General features: G+C 43.7%; 4 protein-coding genes across 4 annotated transcripts; 3 read left to right on the forward strand and 1 right to left on the reverse strand.

The window, feature by feature from the left end:
- The first annotated feature begins 1,386 nt into the window (after positions 1 to 1,386).
- On the forward strand, positions 1,387 to 7,719 carry LOC106657158 (protein yellow-like). The gene has a single exon (XM_014378511.2). The coding sequence runs from the start codon at positions 1,931 to 1,933 to the stop codon at positions 3,257 to 3,259; it is 1,329 nt and encodes a 442-aa protein (XP_014233997.1). The 5' UTR covers positions 1,387 to 1,930; the 3' UTR covers positions 3,260 to 7,719.
- Positions 7,720 to 11,652: 3,933 nt separating this feature from the next.
- LOC106656844 (gastrulation defective protein 1 homolog) lies at positions 11,653 to 14,999 on the reverse strand. The gene is made up of 4 exons (XM_023463013.1): positions 14,906 to 14,999; positions 13,673 to 13,840; positions 13,222 to 13,583; positions 11,653 to 12,714 (listed from the first exon to the last, which is right to left on the reverse strand). Exons 1-4 carry the CDS (start codon positions 14,997 to 14,999, stop codon positions 11,653 to 11,655), a joined length of 1,686 nt encoding a protein of 561 aa, XP_023318781.1.
- Positions 14,485 to 18,801, forward strand: LOC106656927 (ubiquitin carboxyl-terminal hydrolase 22). The gene is made up of 2 exons (XM_014378121.2): positions 14,485 to 15,990; positions 16,587 to 18,801. The coding sequence occupies exons 1-2, from the start codon at positions 15,493 to 15,495 to the stop codon at positions 17,946 to 17,948; spliced, it is 1,860 nt and encodes a 619-aa protein (XP_014233607.1). The 5' UTR covers positions 14,485 to 15,492; the 3' UTR covers positions 17,949 to 18,801.
- A 562-nt stretch (positions 18,802 to 19,363) lies between these two features.
- LOC106657116 (hexosaminidase D-like) lies at positions 19,364 to 21,819 on the forward strand. Its single transcript, XM_014378430.2, has 8 exons — positions 19,364 to 19,665; positions 19,817 to 19,871; positions 20,073 to 20,288; positions 20,364 to 20,712; positions 20,784 to 21,054; positions 21,127 to 21,402; positions 21,466 to 21,552; positions 21,622 to 21,819. The coding sequence occupies exons 1-8, from the start codon at positions 19,637 to 19,639 to the stop codon at positions 21,794 to 21,796; spliced, it is 1,458 nt and encodes a 485-aa protein (XP_014233916.1). The 5' UTR covers positions 19,364 to 19,636; the 3' UTR covers positions 21,797 to 21,819.
- The last annotated feature ends 118 nt before the right edge of the window (positions 21,820 to 21,937 follow it).

The following is a 21,937-nucleotide window of genomic DNA, read 5'->3' on the forward strand; positions in this document are numbered from 1 at the left end:
GACGATAACCAATATACGGATCCGTAATTGCGAGCAACAGCAGCAGTAGCAAGCTAGGTCGGCTTTTCCATAGCACTCGAGAGCTGCGCACTCGTCATTGCCAATCATTGTGTATTTGTATTATTATGCACGATATAAGCAGCTCAAAGCCCATATGATGTATCCTCGTGTTTCGATCCGAGGCAAAAAAAAAAAAGAAATAAATATACACATGAATTTCGAGCACGCGGATTATCCACAGAATGCGCAGCTCAGTGGCGACGAGACGTGTAGAACCATAAACGTCGAATTTCCTTCTCACGTAAACCGACGCACACAGCCCTAAAGTGACTATTTCCCTGACTGGCGCTATATGCAAAACGGAAATATTATCACTTGCTGCTTGGGCTTTTCCGCTACCGATATTCCGATGCTCGAAAATAACATTTTGCTTCTATGCCTCAAATTCAATTTGACCCGATTCGATTATCTAAACAAAGGGTTGTTTTTATTTTTGAACAAAAACCTTCTACTTTATTCATTGTATTAGTTGTTTACAAAATCTCTCGGTCGACCGGCCGCATTCATTGAAGATATTTTCAAGAAATAGTCATGCATTGGCATTTTGGCGAGGTGAGTCACCATATTTTTAACAATAATTAACGATACTTTATTGGACCTCTTTTTGACGTGTATATAAACACTACTATTATTAAAATGACGTTTTTAAAATTTACATATTTAAAAGACACTTCAAATTTATACAAATTACCCGATGGAGAAATGACATTTCAACATTGTTAATCGATTTATAATTTATAACAGGCTGTAATCGCTATCATTAAAATTTTTCAAATTAATCAGAAAGTTGAAAAACAGCAAACTCGATCGTTGACTGGTTGGTCAACCCTTTTTTTTTTACTTAGTCCATAAACCGTGTATCGATCCGCTCAGTGGTCGTCTATGCGGCGTACGCCTATAATAAATCTCTGCTGCACCTCCCCCGCGCGCGAGTCACCGGACAATCAAAGTCTATATACTATGTGACGGAGTACACCTGAATTATCGCGCTCATTTCTTGCTGCAAAGAAGCTTCACTTCCAAAAACATAACCAGATCTGCCTATACGCATATTATATGTATAGGGTTGCCGAATATATTATGCAGTCGTCTGCACGTGCGAAATTCTCAGTACCTACCAACACACATGTATACAAAACCGCTGAATGCAAAAGCATAAAGTTGGCGCGTCTCCTCCGTGTGCTATATATGCTACTGTACGAGGCGGTCGGTCGGCGATGCAGAGAAGGTAGTGGGGCGGCCGAGACCGACCACACTGTATGTATATAAACGTACTACAGCAGCATAAAACTGCGGCGCGCGGGGGGAGCAGTGGTGCAAAACTTGCTGCTGCTGTGCCGTGCCGCCAGCCAACTCTCTCTCGTTCGTTCGGAGTCGCGCGCGCGCGCGCGAAAATTCACCAGTCGAATCGCAAGCGTCGAGCTCTTCGGACACGTTCGTGTATTCTACATAACGTGTGTAAAGGTCGCGAGCGAGCCGAGCATAAAGTCGATTCAGCACGTGGAAAAGTAGTCGTCGTCGGCGATCGCCGCGCAATATACACGGATATACATAAAACATCAAAAGTATTCAGATTCGTGTTTTCCGACCGTGTGTCAAGTGTGTCTTGTTAGTGGACGTGTACAAGTGCATAGATATATACAGAAATAGAAAAAGAGAGTGCGAGCCATCGCAAATCCTACTGACCTACTTGGATTTGTGCAGAGTCGTCGTCGCTCGTAAAATAGCTACCAAAGCGCGTTAACCCTTTCTCTTTCTCTTTGACTTTGTGGCGCGCTGCAGCGGCTGCTGCTCCGTGTGCGTCTGTGTGTGTGTGTGTGTTTTTGCCGCCGTTACATTACAATCGGACAAGCGAAATCGCCCGTTCACGATGACGTCGACGTCTGCTTTTCTGCTGCTGCTGGCGATCTGCGGATGGGCCCAGGCCCACGAGCCGTTCAGCGTGCGCTTCCAGTGGAACTCGGTGAACTACACCTGGCCGAGCGACGACGCCTACATGATCGCCGAGAACGACGAGTCCTTCATCGAGAAGAACAACATCATCTCGGGGATCAAGCTGTGGAAGGACAAGATGTACCTGACGTTGCCGCGCTGGAAGCCGGGTGTGCCGGTCACCCTAGCCGTGACCTCGTCCACACCGATCAACGGCCAGACTGCGCCCAAGCTCGAGCCCTATCCGAGCTGGGAGATGCAGACGCTGGACGATTGCCGGGCCCTGCAGTTCGTGCAGAGCATGGAGATCGATCCGCTGGGCCGCATGTGGGTCATAGACACGGGCCGCACCAACATCATCACCCTGGACGCGGTCAACAAGTGTCCGCCCCGACTGGTGATCCTCGACCTCGAGAACGAGGGTCAGGTGTTGCGCAGCTATCCGTTCCCGGCGGACGTGGCCAACCCCGAGTCGGCCTACTTGAACGACATCGTGGTGGATCACGAGGACGGCGGAGTGGCCTACATCACCGACACGGACGACCAGCATCCGGGCATCATCGTGTACTCGCTCGCGAACGGCACCTCCTGGAAGGTCTATCACGAGTCCATGAACGCCAAGCCCGACGCGGTGGGCTTCGTCATCGAGAAGATCCGGGTGACGCAGGCCTTCGCCGTGGACGGTATCGCCCTGTCGCCGGCCTACACCGAGGGCGAGCGCACCCTCTACTACACGCCCCTGTCCTCGTTCATGGTGTTCTCGGTGCCGACGAGGGCGCTCAAGAGCGAGACGATGCGCGCCAACATCAGCCAGCACATCCGCGTGCTGGGCCGTAAACCGTCGCAGACCGACGGCATGGTCATGTCCAACACCGGCATCCTCTACATGGGCCTGTTGGCCGACGACGCCGTATCCATGTGGGACTCCAAGAGCAATCCGAGCTTCGTCACGGGCCAACGGATCATCTCGCGCGATCATCACCTCATGCAGTGGCCCGACACGTTCGCCTTCGACGACAAGGGCCAGCTGTGGTGCATCACCAATCGTCTCCACACCTTCCTCGAGAATCAGACGGACATCAGTCGGCCGAATTTCCGAGCGATCATGTCCTCGGTGAACATGCGAAACTATCAGTACTACGAGAACGGCACGTTCCCCGATCTGCCGGAGATCACGGCCGGGGCGACGAATGCCCACCTGGTGGCCAGGGATGCGACCTTGCTGGGCCTCGGCCTGGCGCTCCTACTGACCTTCGCCATGCATTAGTGGCCGAGCACGTATCGACGACACTGCACACGTGCCGTGCTGCTGTACCGGATCGGAGTTGTTATTATCGTTTGTAATAAATATTGTATATATGAGAGAGATCGTGTGTCCGACGATGCGTATCGATATATGTGTGCCGTTGTGTGTGCGAACGACGCATTATAAATTTTTGCAGTCATATCAGTGTGTTACGTGTGTGTATCAATGTACATACGCATCGTCGCGTGGATGTCAACGGAGCGAAACGACAACGCATAGACTCGCGCTACTGCGGTGCACCAGCGGGTGCCGTATAATACTCGAATGTGTCAAGTGCCGTTTTTCGTTTCTCTCTCTAAAATTTTCGAGTATATACACGGTGTGTTATTGTTGTTGTTGTGGTGCATCGCGTTCGTTGAAAACGAAAGGTGCAGCTAAAAGAAAGAGAGAGAGATGAGTCGAGTATACATAATCCTCGATTACATACAAGGCAGCAAGAAGGAAATGAATAAGTAAACGAAACGGTAAAAGTGCAAAGGAGAAGAAAAAAAAAGGAAAGGAGCTGGATGACGATGATGCAGACGACTATGGTCAGAGAGTCGCGCTTAGCTGGTCGCGCGCATCTTTTTATTGCTGAGCCGCGCGCGCGCTATTGTTTCCGCCTATACCACCACCTTCCAGGAGAGCGGAAGGAGCAGCCGCAACGGAGAGAGAAGGAAGGATAGAAAAAAAAAATTACTGCTCGCGCGCGGCTCTCCTTATGCTTATACATATACACCTTACTTATAACGTACTATCCTTTCGAAGAAAGCAGTGCAAGAAAGAAGTTCACGAGCGAGCTGAGGCAAGCTACGTGTAAAACCAAGTATGAAGAAAGAACACCAGCGACGACGAACTGCTTCTTAAAAAAACACGACGGCGACGAGTATATCGATTTCGTTTTCTTAATTTATTATCGTACACACGGTGCATAAGCTGCTATAGTTGTGTTGTGTATGCGCGTACCGTATGTGTGTAAAAGCGTCGACTTATAGGGACAAGCACACTTTTTATTCTCTTTGCTGGGCTATAATAATGTGTAACGAAGTCGCGTCGGGCGTTGAAAACGCGAAAACCTCTTTATAATAAACGTCCGTCATAATTGTTGTACCAAGACTTGTTTATGTTTATAAAATAATACTATAGAATATACGCAACATATCATATGTCGTCGATGCGCTCGAACGAGTAACCGGTTGAAGGTCGACGATAGAATTGAAAAATCAGCGCGTTTTTATTCATTAATAACTTTTCTCTATTATTCTCGGACTCGATTCACACACACACACACACACACACAATACTTGTATGTATATCGAAAGTTTTCCTAACATGCATACACAAAAGCTCTGCCGCGCACGACCGAGTCCGTCCAATCGCTGTCTCTCTCTCAAAATTCGCTAGTCGCGCGTTACGTAATATTATAGCGGCACAGACACACATACACACTGACATTCTACGCACGCGTGTAAGTGGACGAGTTTAAAATTCGTACATGCATACACTGCTGCAGTGCTGTAGCATAGAAGGTGTGTATAGCTGCAGCAACATCGCCGCCGCACTTTACCTTGAACCTGTTGCCTGGTAGCACAGATTTCTCTCTCTCTCTCTCTCTCGCTCTATCTCGCCTGCCTGCGCGCGTGCGGCAATGAAAACTATAACGCGAACTACCTTGCTACATACCTTTATACCTTAAAAATAAAAAAAAATGAAATAAGTACAAGCTAGCGGGTGAGAAAAGAAGCTCTCGCGCTCGAACGAGCTCGTTATTTATTATACGTTCAAAGAGAAAAAAAGCTCTCTTCAATTCGCACTCGCGCAACTGTTACTCGCGGCGGGCCGGGAGTCATCCTCGCGCGGGAAAATAAAGAGATGCATACACACACGCACACGAAATAGCGAGAGAGAAAAAAAGTACCGCTGCGTTACGTACACACGCTAATATATTCCATCTCGGACATTCGTGCGTTATAGTATAGGAATATGGAAAGACGCGCGAGTCATCGCAATAATAATTACACAACAACGACGTCGTCGTGTGTGTGTGAGCTGCATGTATTTTTCTCTATATATGCGATGGAAAACGTGGACTGCCTCTGCGTGGATCATTATAAAACGTATACATATATGATGTAAAACTTGGATTTTCTCACAGCACTTAATTAGCATTATTATTAAACGTATTTATACATGTGTGTGTGTGTAAACACTAGTAAAGTCATCTACTCGGAGCGGCTAAACTGAGTGGACACGTTCATCTCCTCTATCTCTCTGTGCAACTAATGAACCGCGGCCAAACATTTATACATGTGTATGTATAAAACGAGAGAGAGAATGCAAGTCTCTTTCTCTCTCGGCGAATTTGATCGATATACTCGCACAGCGCTATACTTATACACACACGGCGCACACGACCTCGACTCCATCGTATGCATATAGATGCATTCACATACACACACAAACTCGCGCATTATTCGAGTTTATTTTTCTTTCTCTTTTCTTTTCATTGCTTTGGAGCGATGAGAGCGGCGTCGTCGCCGAGTCGCGTTTCTAACTTACACACATATATACTGACCACCACCGCGCGACTGACTATACAGCTGCATTATTATATATTCGCGCTACGTCGAGAACACTCGCAAGAAGAATTTCCATATTCACCTCGCTGATAATACGTAAACAGCAACGCGCATTCGCAGTCCGTAGACCGGTAAGCGAGATAAAGAGCTGCTATGCATGTGAGCCTTATATATACAGCTTAGAAGTCGAGGGCACGTTCATGTATTGTAGATATGTTTGAGTATGTGTGTGTTTGTGTGCAGCAGAGTTTGGCACTGTATAAGTACGTGTGTGTAGACGCGCGTCCGCGTTCCTTTGCCTCTCCTTTTGCTATAGAGGGGAAAAAGGAAAAGTCTTGTGGGAGTTTTACTGCTGCCACGCTCGACCTGCAGCCAGCTCGCTACACACATACTCACACACACTCGTTTATGGCGGCTATTGCTCTTCTTGCTCCTATACAGGTATATCCTAAGTATAAGCTATTGTAGTAATCGCCCGCGGATCTCTCTCTCAAATACCTCGTCGCCGCTTTTAACTTTCCTTCCGTTTTTGCGTCGCGAGGATGATTTTTCGCGGCGCTCGCGAGAACTAATCTTACCCAGAAAGACGCGGATGCAATGTGACTGCTACTTGCAGGGAACAAGAAAAAGATTAGAGCGAGATGGAATAAAAAAAAATTAAATTGCGGACGTTACGCGCGTCGAGTCTGTGTACGTGTGTGCGTGTGTCTATAAGCCGCGCAGAGATCTGTAATAATGTGTGCGTTATAATGCACTCGGGTCGGGGCGCATCCATGATTGTAATACACGGACTCGGACGGACTTATGGTCGACGCTTATATATACACACATACATACAGTATACATAATATACATAATGATATTTAATCTCACCAAGATCTTTAGGGCATACATACTTATAAATGCGCGTGTCTGTTGTAGCTTTGTAAAACTTGTATGGCCTTACTCTGGGTACGTCTGTCTGTCTATGTGTGTTAGTTTGTTATGTGTGTCTCTGTGTGTGCAATATATTATATTATCGAGTGTGTTTGTATGGTCAGCCTATCTGTATATGTGTGCGTTCCTCGGTGCTCGAGTGCTATTTGTCTTGAACGTAAAAAAAAAGAAACGTAAATAAATACGGATTTTTCTTTCTATTTTTCACTTTGAAAGCCAGAGAGACAGAGACGTATGATTATTAGCAATGGGGAAAAAGAACCACGAGTTAATCGAACGTTTAGCGCGTTCCTCGGAGCCGCAGCTTCTCTCTCTCTCTCTCTTCTACAATTGCAGTGTAGTAGTTGCTGCGGCCTGTCTGGCTGTCTCTCTCACTCTCTGTGCGCTGCACCACACATTCACCACATTCCGAGTCGATTATAGAGTACCACTTGTACGAATCCGGGCCAAGTTTGATAAAAATATATATTACATTATATACCACACAGATGAATGAATCGAGCACTGATACATAATGGTCGCGTTTCTTTACTTACGTTTTTTTCTCCCCCCATATTACTCGCGATATCCTTCCCCGAGAGCTCTTTTTAATTACTTGAATTAATATATATCTTATATACATGTATATTATTAACTTTATATGTGTGTGTGTGCGTGTGTGTGTGCGCTCGTATGCTTGGGGATACATGTCAAAGCTAAGCTAATCGCAAACAAGATAAATATTTCTAAATACGAAAGTCGATTCTCTCTCCCTGCATTCCGATTTTAGATGAATTTTCACACTATGGGGTATTTGAAAACGAGTTACCAATCGATTATAAAAAAGACAAAAATAAAATAACTCTTAATGAATATTATTATATAGGACATACGACATTGAAATGTGTACGATTTATTAGTTGCAAAAGACGACAACAGCAAAAAAAACAAGTAATTGAAGCTTAATGAAAATTGTTTCTTCGCACTCATCCGTGTCTGTATAACGTCTATTAATTAAGTAATATTACGTGTTAACTAATTACTTACACTTGAACGATTGCAAAAAAGAATATACAGTCATGATTAAAGCGATTCGAACGAGTACAATATCAAATATAAATGATAATGATGATAAAACGTAAGCTTATACATAATTATATAAATATATATATTTGTTATGGTAATTGTGTAATTATAATTATAATTATGTATAGAATTAGGAAGAAAATGAAAAAGAGAATGTATTATATTTGAGAATAAAAAAAGTTGCGGAAAAAATGTCATTAAAGTCTATTTAAAAAAACAAAACTTAACAATGTGACTTGATTAATTTATTTACATCTCTGATATATCCTCTTCAGACTATTTGTCTCCTCGCGTGGATACATAGTAACAGTACAGGAGTTTCAAACTCAGCCGCCTGGAGACATGTAAGTAGAAAATGTATCTAAGGAATAAACAACTGCTCGTGATTAAAAAACAACAGAGTACCAAAGTTCCGATGCATATCTCAATATGTAATATATATGACTGCCTCCGTTAAAACTCAGACTATAGCCGAATTGGGGTGTTTGGTCGATCAAGAGTTACAATCCCAGTTCGCTAATTAAGCTGTCTATGTAGACGAGTGTTACGTTGAAGAAATATTAACATTTACAGGCAGATAGAAATGTTAGATAAAAAAAGTTAATTAAATTTTTAGGTGCTCAAAGGTATGAGGTAAGCACGTTTCCATAAAATTTTTTACGAAGCTCTACCATTCACAATTTTACTTTTTATTCGTACCGATAAAATTCCACTCGAAACTCGCCCATATATAAGAGTTTTGTGTGTATGCTGCTTGAACCTCAACTGCATGCCGCTCGGGCGTCTAGGCATCTAATCTCGTTCGAAGATCCCGCGCGCCTACGCCGCCGGTAGCGACGACCTGCTTTCTCCTATTTGCAGCATAACACACACACACACACACACACACACACACACACACACACACACACACACACACATACACATACACAAAAGCACTTGAAAATTATTATAGTTTTAATTTAAAGCGCACATACGTGTGCTCCTATTGTGCTGCAGCTCGAGTTTCGTCTACCTATATAAAGCTTGAGTTTTATTCCTGCCGTTACGGCGCGCACGCCAAAAAATCGATAGACACGTTATCTAGGATATGTATTATTGCCCCTTGGGTACCTGGAAATGGCTCTTGCATACACACACACACACTCACACACCCTTACTCGCACAATCCGGGCAATCGATATAAAAGGCAAGAAAAAGAAAAGAGGAGAAAAAAAAATTCGGACGAGAAGCTCGCGCGCGCAGAGAAAGAAGCTCGAGATCGCGTGCCGCGTCCGTCTGTGCATACACAGATATAGATATAATAATATAATAATAGTCGAACGATCCGCAAGCGCCCCAGTACTTATCATCGTTCTGGAGTGAATTGAAAGGCCAAGACTGTGCAGTGATTCGCCATCCGCGCGTCGATATTATTACGAACGATGATTTTTGCATGAAAAGGAGTCACACAGAATTATAAAAAGCTTCACTCGAGATTCTTATTGGCGAGGTCGATGAATGCTGAAAAGTTTTTCACTTTTGGTCTTTACATTATCACGTGAAATTCGAAGCGAATGTAAAATTGCTTTTTTGTTTGAACTAATTCTTCATTACGTTAACTACGTTTCAGTGCAATTTAAACAGAGCAATTGAAGAGCTTTCCAGCTATAAAAAATATATAGGTCTCGTATTTTTATTTTAACCTTGGCTACGCGGGGATGATAAACATTTCTCCTGCATACATCGAAAGCTCCGCAGTGCAGTATATAATCCATCGACTGCCTAATACAGTAACATCCTATATACATTTCTAAGTAAACAAACAAAAGCCGGCCACCGAGAGTCTGGCAGATTACTACTCACGATGCCCGCATATAATAGCCTTTTTCTCTCTCGGTGTTACACGACGCTGCAGAGCGTCCACCACGACTTGGACTTCAACGTCGGCAGCAGCAGCAGCAGCAGCGTCTATAGTATGTAAGGGAAAGAGAAAATCGTTCCCTAAGCGGTCTTGCTCCGGCCTATTCGCGCGAAAGCTTATATTATGCCTCGCACACGCGCTTGTGTAAGTATATAAGTATATCTATCGTCCCAGTTTGGCCGCCTCGCGCTAAAGTCATCGTCGTCATCGTCGTTGGGTTTTCTATCTCTTGAGACACACTACAGCTCTTGAAGCTCTGCCGAGCTATATAGGATCTTCTCTCTTTCTCTATTTTCTTCTATTCGTCTCTCCTCTGCTTTCTCTGCGACGTTCGGCTCTACGCGGCTTTTATAAATATATATACTACGTGCAATAAAACGTTAGGGCCACGCGGAGAGCGTCGCGCGCGTTGACTTATTGTTTTCGCGTGTCTTTTCCATCTCTCTCTCTCTCTCTCTCTCTCTCTCTCTCTCTCTCTCTCTCTCTCTCTCTCTCTCTCTCTATGTCGCTTGCAGTTTATTATAAGACATGCTGCTGCAGTTTCTGTATGTATATGATACGCCGTTATACACGCGCGGCGCACCACGACTGCACGACTATTATCCACGGTGGATACTCGTCGTTAACTTACTTCTTTTTTTATATCATCGTTATTATCACGAAGCACACACGAATCGTGCCGATTTTTTCCTTCGAAAATTATGTTATTATTTTCGCGTTCGTCACACATTTTGCGCTGCTGCTGCTGCTGCTGCTGCTCGATGAGTCGATATAGCTCGGCGCTCGAGGCCGATTGTTTTGTTAATGTTGCGTCATCTTTCTCGTATTTATATACTATACACGCGTATAAGAGAAGAATAAAGATAGACTCGGGCATAAAATTAAATACTTGTATTATAAATATAGGAGCGTGGGTGCTGTCACTATTTCTCTCTCTTTCTTTCTTGAGAACGCCGGAAACACGATCGCAACGATCGCAATGATCGCTCGACGATAATATGCACTGGTACACAGTTTTTCGAATCGGCGTATAACATTGGGAAATGAAAAAGAAATTCGTTACGATATCATAATAATATAAAAAAAAGAAGACGCGATGATCGAGACATCGTCGCCGATCGTCGATCTCGAGGTGAAAATTTATCATCCATTGTGTCGAGAGATACTTGTATAATAAATCGGCATGTTGTCAGCTCGAGAGTATACGTGTTATACGTAAAAGGTATACAGCGTCGTACACGCGGAGACCCGCGGCTATAAAAAGCGCGACATTCGGCCGGCAAGATCAACGCACGCAAGCTTTACCCTCTCGTGAAAATCACGCGCGATAATTCGGGAAAGCATTCGAATATATATATCTCGAATGCTATGCGAGCCTCGGTTCGTTACGCGCGTATTACGTAGCGGTTGTAACAGTGCTCGACTGGATATATGCGGAATTATTATTAACCATATCCATCGATTCGACTTTGAAAAAAAAAATTTCCATCGGAAAAGAAAATAATTACAATGACCGCCTAATTTTAGAAACTAAATTTAATATTTATTTAATGGGAATGAATGTGTAAAAGAGTAAAGATTAAAAATGCATACTCAAATTATGCTTAAAATTTGATGTAGAAAAAAAGCAAGAAGATTAAAAAGTTAATAATAATCGCAATTCTTTGTGGCACCTATAAAAAGACTTTTTAACATACATTTATAATGCATATTCTAAAGAAGGCTGTGATTTGGACGAGGTTACAACATTTATTCACAAATAGTTTTCTTGACTAGAAAACTAAAGATCCATTTATCTAAAAGATATTTATAAAAAGTACTCCTCCGAGCTATATCTAGCTCGTTTTTGGCTTTTTATGCAACGGTTCATCGTCGTCGTCCTCGCCCACTTCCTAGAATATCGGCTGAGGTTGGTTTTTTTCGTACGCCGGTATAACAAAATAGGGCTCTTCCTCCGCTACTTTGGCGTACTTGAGAATGGCATCACGTGGATTTTGATCGTCCTCGACTCTTTTACTAAAACCAAGATTACGTACGACGTACGAGCTGAGAGTAGAGCCCGAGGTGGCGACTCTTCCACCTTGACCCGAGGTGATCGGCAGATCGGGCCTGTACGGTTTCAACGGATCCTGCCGATCCTTTTCCATTTGCTTGTGGGCAGACTTGGGTCTGTCCTCCCTGAACAGTGGCAAAGCGTGTGGATTGATGATTTGCTGACTCGACTTAATTTCCACATTCTTTTTCCTGTACTTTTGCTTCGCAGCACAAGATTTGGCTCCCCTCAAACTCTTGTCGATGTCGTAATAAGTCATGATCACACCGTTTCCGCAGCCAACGAAGATTTGGTTCAGCTTCGGGTGCCAAAGAGTTTTGATCACGTGCGAATCGGTGACTTCTATTTCGTGAACCCGATCGAACGTTTTCGTATCGTCAAACAATACTTTTCCGGCGGTTTGTCCTCTGGCTAATAACACGCTAGTTACAACCATGGAGTCATCGGGACTGAACATACAATTGGTACATTCATATCTCGAATTAAGATTGGACGCAGTGAACAGTGGATTATACGAATAATGTAAGCTCGATATTACTAGGTTTTCTCCATGTGCAGTTTTGTTGATAAACGACGGTTTTACAAATGCTTGGCGAGTGTCCCACATTTGAATGGATCCATCTGTACATCCAAGCGCAATAACTGTGCCATATCTATCGTAAGAGCAGGCTGTAGGTACAGTTTTTAAACCTCTCTCATTTTTACACCTTATAAGTCCCTTATGACGTGTGAGTCTGTCCATGTCCCATATTCTACAAGTAGAATCTTCTGAAGTTATGTATTTTTCTTTATCACGTGGATGCCACATTCCGTAATGTAGACTAGCTGTGTAGCCCTTGGTTTTGGATTGATCATTTATATACCGATCTCCGTTAACTGTTTCACAACAGCAGACGGACCTCTATACAATACGAAAGTTCTTCTTCTTCTTCTTTTTTCTTTGGCCTTGTGAACGCTGTACAGCGCCTCCGAAGTCTGAACTGCCACTGTGCAAGTGTGAGAACAGTGTCCTACTATATGGACAACTGTTGGTATTTATTGAAGGCTACAAGGCGATTAACTGTGCCCTATAGTGTTGAGAAAGCTTGAAAGGACCAAGTTTTTTATTTTATTATATTTATTATTATTTAATTAATAATTATATTTATTAATTTATTGATTTATATGTGTTTGTTTGTTCTTTATACGGGAATTTTTTTTTTTTTTATTTTTATTTTTATTTTTTGGGATTGTTTGGAGCTTTAAGGATTTGTGTGGTTGAATTGATTTCGGTAGTGGAATTTTTTATCGTGTAGTTTTTTAGCTGGGCTTTAAAACTTCTTCTTTCCGTTGAGTATAGAGGGCACTCAAAAAGGATATGGTCAATGTCTTGGATTTCAAATTCACATTGACAGTTCTGTGAGTCTACTATATTTTTCCTGTGCAGGCTTTCTGCTAGTGAGTGGTGGTTGGCTCTCAATCTATTGATTTTGGTGATGTGATATCTATCATACCTTGATTTGGCGAACCATGGCTTATTTTTAGTATCTTTGTAGTAATTTATGAAGAAGTGAATACCTTTAAATGTGGTTTCGTTAAGAAGTTGCTGTTTGTTTTCTTGGTTGATTATTTTTGTAATTTCTTCATTCAGGTCTGTGTGGTGCAAGTCAAATATCAGTTTTGTTCCTGTATCAGCTGCTTCCTTTGCCAATGTGTCAACTGCTTGATTGTATGTTATTTTGACATGCGCTGGGATCCACATTAGCCTGATGTTTATGCCCTTGTTCTTAGCTAGGAAGAGTAGAGATATAACATCCAGGATAATGTAAAAGGTGTCTGTTTTTTTATAGGGAAGTAGTTGTCAATGGCTGTCAAAGCGCTCAGAGAGTCTGTGTAGATAGCAGCTTCTTTGATGTTATTGGATAGAATGTACCCTATAGCCATGAGAATTGCTAATGATTCTGCTGTAAATATGGAAGCTTTGTTATCTATTTTGTATTGTTGGTGAGAGTTGAATTGTGGGCATAGCATTGCTAGACCCACGTTCTCTGCAAATACGAAAGTTGTAGCTGTACTGTCGTAAATTTAATAAACACATGGTTGTAACCAGTCAGAGATTAAAGCTGCATGTGCCGGCGGGAGGCGTCTGCGTGTGCGAGACAGTGTTTTCGAACGTCGATACAGTAGTTATCTGCACGAGCAACAGTTGCTCGTGCTCTGCTTTTTCAATCGACGAGTTGTGCTTACTAGCTGCAGATTCGTTGAATTAGAATTAAAAAGTATGCTATTTTTCACTGAATTAAATTAATTTGTTTCGCTCAATAACGAAGAGAGTTCATTAGAAATACATAAATATGTTTAATTCGTTTAAACAGAAACACATTTAACTTCAAAATATTGTAAAAAACGAACATCGATATACACCGAAAAAAAGTTGTACTAGCTCGTGTCAGTACTGATTCATTCGAACCTAAGAGACGTTCATTCGGATCTCAAAATTTACAGGATTCAACCACGTCACTTTTCTTCCTTTCAAAAACTTTTCGAGCAACAGTCGATGTGTGTGCTTCAAAATACGGCGCCGCGTGCTTATGTGCATCGTCGTAGTAAAACGTTCCATACTGCTGTGGGCTCTCCCCACCACCTCGCGCTCACTCTCTCGCTCTCTCTCTCTCTCTCTCTCTCTCTCTCTCTCTTCAGCGCCTCGAGGAGAGAGTTTCACCGGCGAAGTAGTAGTAAGCTGACTGAGGCCAGCTGACTACACATTTAGTGCGGATACTGCACACTCACACCGAAGACATAGGCGAAAGAACGGCATATACATAGATATATGCGATACACGCTCGCACCTTGTGTATATACCTATATATTGAGTAAAAATATATATAACGCGCGTGTGCATCTCTCTCGCAACAGTTACCGAGAAGACTCCGTGTTTCGTTTCGTGCGGATCATCGTCGTCGTGTGGTTGGTGTGTGCCCTCGTTTGATTCGACTGTTGTTATTAAAAGCCAAAAAAAAAAAAAAACAACAACGACGGACGTACGGGCGGACGGACAGCAGCTCTCTTGTGTCAAACACGCATCAAGACAACGAGACGAAGAGATAACGAACGAGAGACGTCGACGTGCACAACAGCGTGCGTAGCGTGTAGTAGCGCCGACCTCGCGTCACCCGGTCGTGCTGCTTGCTGCTGCTGCTGCCTCATAGTGGAGTGCACATGTGTATGTGTGTATGTGCCAGTGTGAAAAAGTAAGATCAAGACTTCCGAAAAATCAGCAGTAGCAGTATTGTAGTGTATCTGGTTCTTCCTGTTCCTTCTCTCGGTTCTGCAGTCTTTCATCGGTACCTAACGTATCCGTATAGGTAGTATTATATATACACAAAACACTCGTCGTAGCGCGCACACACATATACGTATACTACAACATATACAGAGTACGTACACAAGTGCAACGTTCAGCGAGTGTGTGTGTACATAAAAGAGCAAGGACAAACACATCGAGTGCGGTGCTTGTGCTTTGTTTTTATATTTAATTTATCTTTTCGTTTTTCTTACGTACGTACGCATCGCCGTACGTAAACCGTGAAAACAGACACAACGTGATAGACACACGCAGATATATACTTATACGTTTTCGCGCGTGAGTGATAACCTAGCCTAGTGTGCCTGGCTGCAGCACTACTAGTTTGCGAAAAACATGGCAGCGGAGATGATTCCGAACTCGAAGAAAGTCGTGCGTCAACGCGACGAGACCGAGGACGACGACAGCAACAGTACGACGTCAACGACGCAGGCCAGTGGTCGTTCTTTGCTCAAGAGCAACGCCAAGAAGCCCAAAATCGTCGGCTCCTCCTCCGAGGCGACGGTCACAGCCAATCTAGTGGACCCTAACCAGGCCACCAACAACAACAACAACAACAACAATAACAATAATAACAACAACAGTAATCAGGTTGTCGCTGCGGCGGCAACGACCACATCATCCACGACGACGAATACGAACACGACGGGGGCAGCGGCAACGGCGACAGCGACGACTCCAGCGAGGCGAGTGTCCATCAAGTTCGGCCAGAGCCCCAACCCCAACGGCTGCATACACCTGAACAATTTCAAGTCGGCCAGGGGTATCGAGCCCTACAAGTACATACACGCGTACTTCGTTGCGGGCGTACGTCAGGCCGAGGAGGAAAGAGTCGTAAGTCGTTTTCTCTTTTTTTCTCATAATGCGTTTCATCGTTTCTATATCTATCTCTATCTTTCTTTCTCGCTCGGATGCACACACATGATTTTTCCCCCCCGAGCGTCGGCATGAATGTTTATTTTTTTTTTTCTAGAAACGCAGGAAAAATACGTCAGGTTTCTTTCTCTTTCTAGTAATGAATAAGCGCAGCATAGTGTCCAGGCGCGGAGCACAAAACCAAAACATGGCTCGAATTGCCTTTGTATATATGTTTATTATGCGCCTGGGCTACGTATAATACGAGAGCGAGCGTGGCTCCAGTCTCACTCTTTCTCTCTCTCTTTCTTTCTCTCTTTGCCTCGTTCCGTTCCACACACGCGCCTCTCATCGCGAACCTGACTTATATATTCTCTCTGTGTGCTGCTGTGCATGCATATATAACACGATGATTCTGCTGTACTACTACGATTCGCGCATGCCTCCTCACTAACATATACACACATCCATCCATACTCACACATCTATACACATACACGCCTATAACAGTGCAAAATGATATCGATGACATTGATTTTTTATGCTCATGCTTTTTTCGCTTTCTTACGACACAGGTACTGAGCAGCAAATGCCACGAGTGCAACCTGCAGAAGGGCCGGCCGCACGCCTGTCTGCACTGCATCTTCTTCGGCTGCCACACGAATCGCCACATACACGAGCACGCCAAGACCAAGAACCACTGCCTCTCGATCGACCTGTGCTACGGCAACGTGCTGTGCTTCCAGTGCGGCGACTACGTCTACGATCACGAGCTGCTCAAGATCGCCAACGAGAATCTCAGCCTCAAGGCGAAATTCATCAATTTCTCCGAGTTCTACAGGCCGTGGGACGCGAGCTCGGACGAGGTCTCGCTGCTCACCCAGCATCCTCGGCGCGTACGCATCGAGAAGAACTCGACGATCGGCTTGCGCGGCCTCATCAATCTCGGCAGCACGTGCTTCATGAACTGCATCATGCAGGCGCTCGTGCACACGCCTCTGCTGCGCGACTTCTTCCTCGCGGACAAGCACAAGTGCCCCGACCCGAAGAAGTGCCTCGTCTGCGAGGTCGCCTCGCTCTTTCAGCAGTTCTACTCGGGCCAGAAGACCCCGCTGATACTGCACAAGATGCTGCACATGATCTGGACGCACGCGCGCCACCTGGCCGGCTACGAGCAGCAGGACGCCCACGAGTTCTTCATAGCCACGCTCGACGTGCTGCATCGGCACTGCGAGATGTACACGCCGAAAACGCTGGCGCCCGTCATCATCGACCAGCCCGATCACTGCGGCTGCATCATCGATCAGATCTTTACCGGCTGCCTGAAAAGCGACGTCGTGTGTCAATCCTGTCACGGGGTCTCCACGACCGTCGATCCCTTCTGGGACATATCGCTTGACCTGGGGCCCACCACGGGCGCTGGCAACGAGGCGCCCAAGTCGCTCGAGGACTGCCTGGAGCGCTTCACGAGGGCCGAGCATCTCGGCAGCAGCGCCAAAATCAAGTGCAGCCGCTGCCAGACTTACCAGGAGAGCACCAAGCAGCTGACGATGAAGCAGCTGCCCATCGTCGCCAGCTTCCACTTGAAGCGTTTCGAGCACTCGAGCGTGCAGGACAAGAAGATCAACTCCTTTATCAGCTTCCCGATGGCCCTCGACATGACGCCGTTCATGTCGAAGCGAAGAAACGCCACCGTTTCGGAGCACTTGCCCGGCGATGAGTTCAATACGTACTCCCTCTTCGCGGTCATAAACCACGAGGGCTCGCTCGAGACCGGCCACTACACGTCCTTCATTCGGCAAAGGAAGGACGACTGGTACAAGTGCGACGACCACTCGATTACAAAGGCCAAGATAGACGACGTACTGAATAGCGAGGCGTACCTTCTGTTCTATCACAAACAGTTCTTGGAGTATGGACGTACCAATCATTCTTGAAAGAAAAGTCAGCCTGTGGTGAATTACTGACAAAGGCTTAGAAGGACGAGTAGGGCCAAAAAACGATAATTCACCCACTCGCAAGCATTTTGTAAATATCACAAATTATAAGCTACCCTGCTTATGTAATGTGTCCTATACAAAAAAAGCATTATTTTAAAAGGTTTGACTGTCGTTCAAACTCATATTGCCTGGAAATTTTTTTGTTTTTCAGGCTATGCAACTGACAAAGACTTGATAGGATTAGCTTTAGATCTTAGAGTCGACAGAATTCTCAATGTAAATATTCTCAAAATTTACTAGTACGAAAGTTTCATAGTTTCTTTCTATTAGTGAGAAAAAAAAAGTATACAACATGTGTAAGTAGCTAGCTAAAATAAGGTTACGATACCTTTGTTCTATACCAACAGCAATTAAACTTGTACAGGTTTTGTTTAATGAAACATTTAGCTTTAAACAACGATGAAGACAAAAAAAAACTATACCGGCTGTAAAAAAAAGTAGTCTCTAAGCATTCAATTTGTAAACCAATAGTGCACACAAGGGACATAGATAGAACCCAAGTGTTCGAGACCTTGTAACGGTGAACAAAAACTTCCTCATTTGTAAACCAAAATAATGCACACGAATTGGCATCGAACGAAAAAAGAAAAGAAAACCTTGTTTGTAAACCAATGGGTGCATGTCTGGGATATAGACGAAAACTCAAGTGTACTCGACTTGATATCGATGATAAAAAAAAAATTACTCATTTGTGAAAACCAGTAGTGCACACATGGGATAGTATAATTTTGTATAATTTAAAAGAAAAAAAAAACACCATTATAATAAAAGAAACAAAAAAACTTAAGTGAAAATAAAGAAACAACTCTTCTTGATGAATCATTTTCCAAAAATCCCAAAGTCCGCCTGAAAAGTAACATCAGAAATTCCCAATTCGATAAACATTGATGCTTCACGAAATGTCGCTACTGTACACACACGAGTGACTTTTTTAAATGCCAGCAGCGAAATTGCGAATATAACCACGTGCGCACGCACGTCTAGTACGCATGTATAGCAGCAGCCATACCGGCATATATACATGCACGCGATATATATATACATAATACTAACACGACGTAGCCAGCATATATAGGTACGTTGAACTTGTGCCAGCAGTGCAGCCGTCTCACTCTCTCTCATCACTACTCTGCTTACATCGGAGTAGTAGTACGCGTGTGTGTACGTGACACATGTGTGTAGCGTGTACATGTGCGCGTCGGTGCTGTCAACGATACTGGTATATACGTATTATATACATATGTCAGTGTGCGTCACGCGCGGGTTGGTTCGGGGGTTTGGTGCTGCTGCACCTGTATACATGCATACACACACACAATCACAGCATGTAATTGTATACGTTGTACCCCACTGGCTGCAAGCAGAGTAACAGCAGCCTTCGCTGCAAAATGCATCGCAAATGCTCGTCAGTCGCCCGAGCGCGTTTGTAGCATTCGCGACGCGACGGAAACGCACTAAGCATAATGTTGTGGATTATGGCTGTGATGTAGCTTATATACATTTCGCGGCATCCTATACGTGTATACAGACGCGTCCATACATCTATATAGGTATATACACGCACGTGTGTATATTCCTGCTACTGCTGAGCTGTGTGACAACAACAGGGCCTAGAGAGGGGAAAAATGGATGCTTTGACGTCTGGCTCGCACAGGTAAACAATGCAATTTCTAACCAACAAGTTTGGGAGCATCCGATTCTGGGTACGATTGATCGTAAATGCTGAAATTCGGAGTCTCGATCTCTCGTCCAGCTACATGCAACGAGCACGAGTATTTATAAACGATAATTTCATGAATTTCCAGGCTGGTGCACATCGATTTGAAGGGCGCCCCGCTTCGAGTGAGCTATTACGAAAAGGTACGTCCTTACTTACTGCTGCGAATATAACGCGCATTTTTAATATACGTCTTTCGGACGTATTATACGCGTCGTAATTCGAGCTCGCGCGCGCGCGCCTGTCCGTTTCCTACTTTTGTCCCTATTCTTTACGAACTTTTTTAATCATCTCGCGTTTCAACGAAACTAACAAAGCTTCATATAATTGTTCTTCGATCGTAGCTATTCCCGCTGCTGCGAGCTTGGGGCGCAACTGGCCTCTTGCTGGAATGGGAGGACACGTTTCCGTACACGCGAGAGCTTGCGGCGATCGGCAGCAACGGACCGGATGCCTACTCGAGCGGCTACTCGGCACAGGAGGCTCGGCAAATTTTACAATTGGCAGGTGATTCTGGATTGGCCGTCATACCTTTAGTGCAGACGTTTGGACATATGGAAGTCGGTTTGAGAAAAATGAACTTATAAATAGTAAAAATTCCATTCTTTTTTATTCCAATAAAATTTACTTTTTAGTTTGTTTTGAAACATGAAGAATGGAGATCACTGAGAGAAGTCCCAACATTCCCCAGTTCCATGTGCCCCTCGAATCCAGGAGCTTTGCCCTTGGTAAAAATGCTCATAAAGCAAATTGTCACCTTTCATCCGGATATTCAGTACTTGCATATTGGAGCAGATGAAGTTTGGCATATGGGTATGTGTGCAGCATGCAGCAAGAGAATTAGTACCGGAAAGCACGGGAAAGCAGGCTTGTTTTTAGAGCACGTAATGGCTGTACTACATTTTATCAAAGAAACTTATCCACACCTTAAAATTATCATGTGGGACGATATGCTCAGGTCTGTGGATGCAAGCGTAATGAATGGTAATATTTTTAATAAAAAATAAAATCATCAATGAGAATCATTTATGAATAATAATTTCCAATTTTAACAGAGTACTACATAGGAAAGTATGTTGAACCAATGATATGGCACTATAACAGCAGAGAAACTTTTGGCTTGCCACCAGACTTATGGGATCGATTTGGTTCAGTATTTCTAAATGTATGGGGAGCAACAGCTTTTAAAGGGGCTACTGGCTCTTGTCAACACATTCCTACAATCACACATCACCTGAGTAATCATGAGCGATGGCTTGAAGAACTCAGTATGAATGTCAACAAAATCATCGAATTCAAAGGAATAGCTTTTACAGGCTGGTCAAGGTCAGTTGAATAATTTATCTGCTATCGTTAAAAATTTCAATCAGCATGAAATAAAACTTTTTATCTTTTCAGATATGACCATTATGCAACTCTCTGTGAACTCTTCCCCACCAGTATTCCCTCTCTAGCCTTATGTTTGAAAACCTGGTTACATGGCTATAACGAGCAAACACACGTTCAAGTAGCAAAAGATTTGGGTTACATAGAATTCCCACTGTTAATCACTCCACAACCAAGACCCATTCCTATACCAAGCAATCTGCAATATCCTGGTTGGCAAGTAGCAGTGGGTATTGAATGGTACTTGAATTATAAAACGAAATTTCACGGCCTTGTAAATAGTGAACAGTAAGTACTAACATTTTTATATTATTTTTGTAAATTTAACTAACTCTTCTTTATTTCTTACAGAATATTAACATGGATGAATCCTTGGCAAGTAGCAAATAATTACACTAACCCCATGCAAATAACAAGCCTAGTCACAGCTCTCACGGAGTAAGTTGATACCTATATGTCTTGATAATAAACTCCAAATTGTTGTCTAACTTTCAAACTTTTTTGCAGTATGTTACTAGAACTGTCAGCTCTAGAAAACTACATGAAAGTACAAATGGACCTGATATACTACAATTCAACCTTGGAAGAGTGGATCGGCACAAACGTCTATCCATTAAAGAATAAACTTACCAAGCTCAAGCAAACCGCTGAAAATCAAATTAAACTCAGCACCCGAGTGTAAAAAAAAAAAATATAACCATAGGCCCCGAGCCCTGTACCTGAGAGTGAGAAGAGCACCTTGTCTAAATTATACGATCCTTGATGTAACAAAATTATATAAATTAATTAAGGAGAGAAAAGAAAAAATAAATACTCTAGTTTT

Source organism: Trichogramma pretiosum, unplaced genomic scaffold (assembly GCF_000599845.2).
Source record: "Trichogramma pretiosum strain Unisexual culture from Peru unplaced genomic scaffold, Tpre_2.0 scaffold14, whole genome shotgun sequence".
NCBI lineage: Eukaryota > Metazoa > Arthropoda > Insecta > Hymenoptera > Trichogrammatidae > Trichogramma > Trichogramma pretiosum.

What these genes read in the sequence shown, in the direction of transcription:
- LOC106657158 (XM_014378511.2), top strand. Translation starts at nt 1,931, where the DNA reads ATGACGTCGACGTCTGCTTTTCTGCTGCTGCTGGCGATCTGCGGATGG.
- LOC106656844 (XM_023463013.1), bottom strand. Translation starts at nt 14,999, where the DNA reads ATGAGGCAGCAGCAGCAGCAAGCAGCACGACCGGGTGACGCGAGGTCG. An exon ending in TATCTACACAGACTCTCTGA is followed by an intron (nt 13,584 to 13,672) that starts GCGCTTTGACAG and finishes TACTCTTCCTAG; the next exon opens with CTAAGAACAAGGGCATAAAC. An exon ending in GCCTGCACAGGAAAAATATA is followed by an intron (nt 12,715 to 13,221) that starts GTAGACTCACAG and finishes CGTATTGTATAG; the next exon opens with AGGTCCGTCTGCTGTTGTGA.
- LOC106656927 (XM_014378121.2), top strand. Translation starts at nt 15,493, where the DNA reads ATGGCAGCGGAGATGATTCCGAACTCGAAGAAAGTCGTGCGTCAACGC. An exon ending in AGGCCGAGGAGGAAAGAGTC is followed by an intron (nt 15,991 to 16,586) that starts GTAAGTCGTTTT and finishes CTTACGACACAG; the next exon opens with GTACTGAGCAGCAAATGCCA.
- LOC106657116 (XM_014378430.2), top strand. Translation starts at nt 19,637, where the DNA reads ATGGATGCTTTGACGTCTGGCTCGCACAG. An exon ending in AGACGTTTGGACATATGGAA is followed by an intron (nt 20,289 to 20,363) that starts GTCGGTTTGAGA and finishes TTTACTTTTTAG; the next exon opens with TTTGTTTTGAAACATGAAGA. An exon ending in CTAGTCACAGCTCTCACGGA is followed by an intron (nt 21,553 to 21,621) that starts GTAAGTTGATAC and finishes ACTTTTTTGCAG; the next exon opens with TATGTTACTAGAACTGTCAG.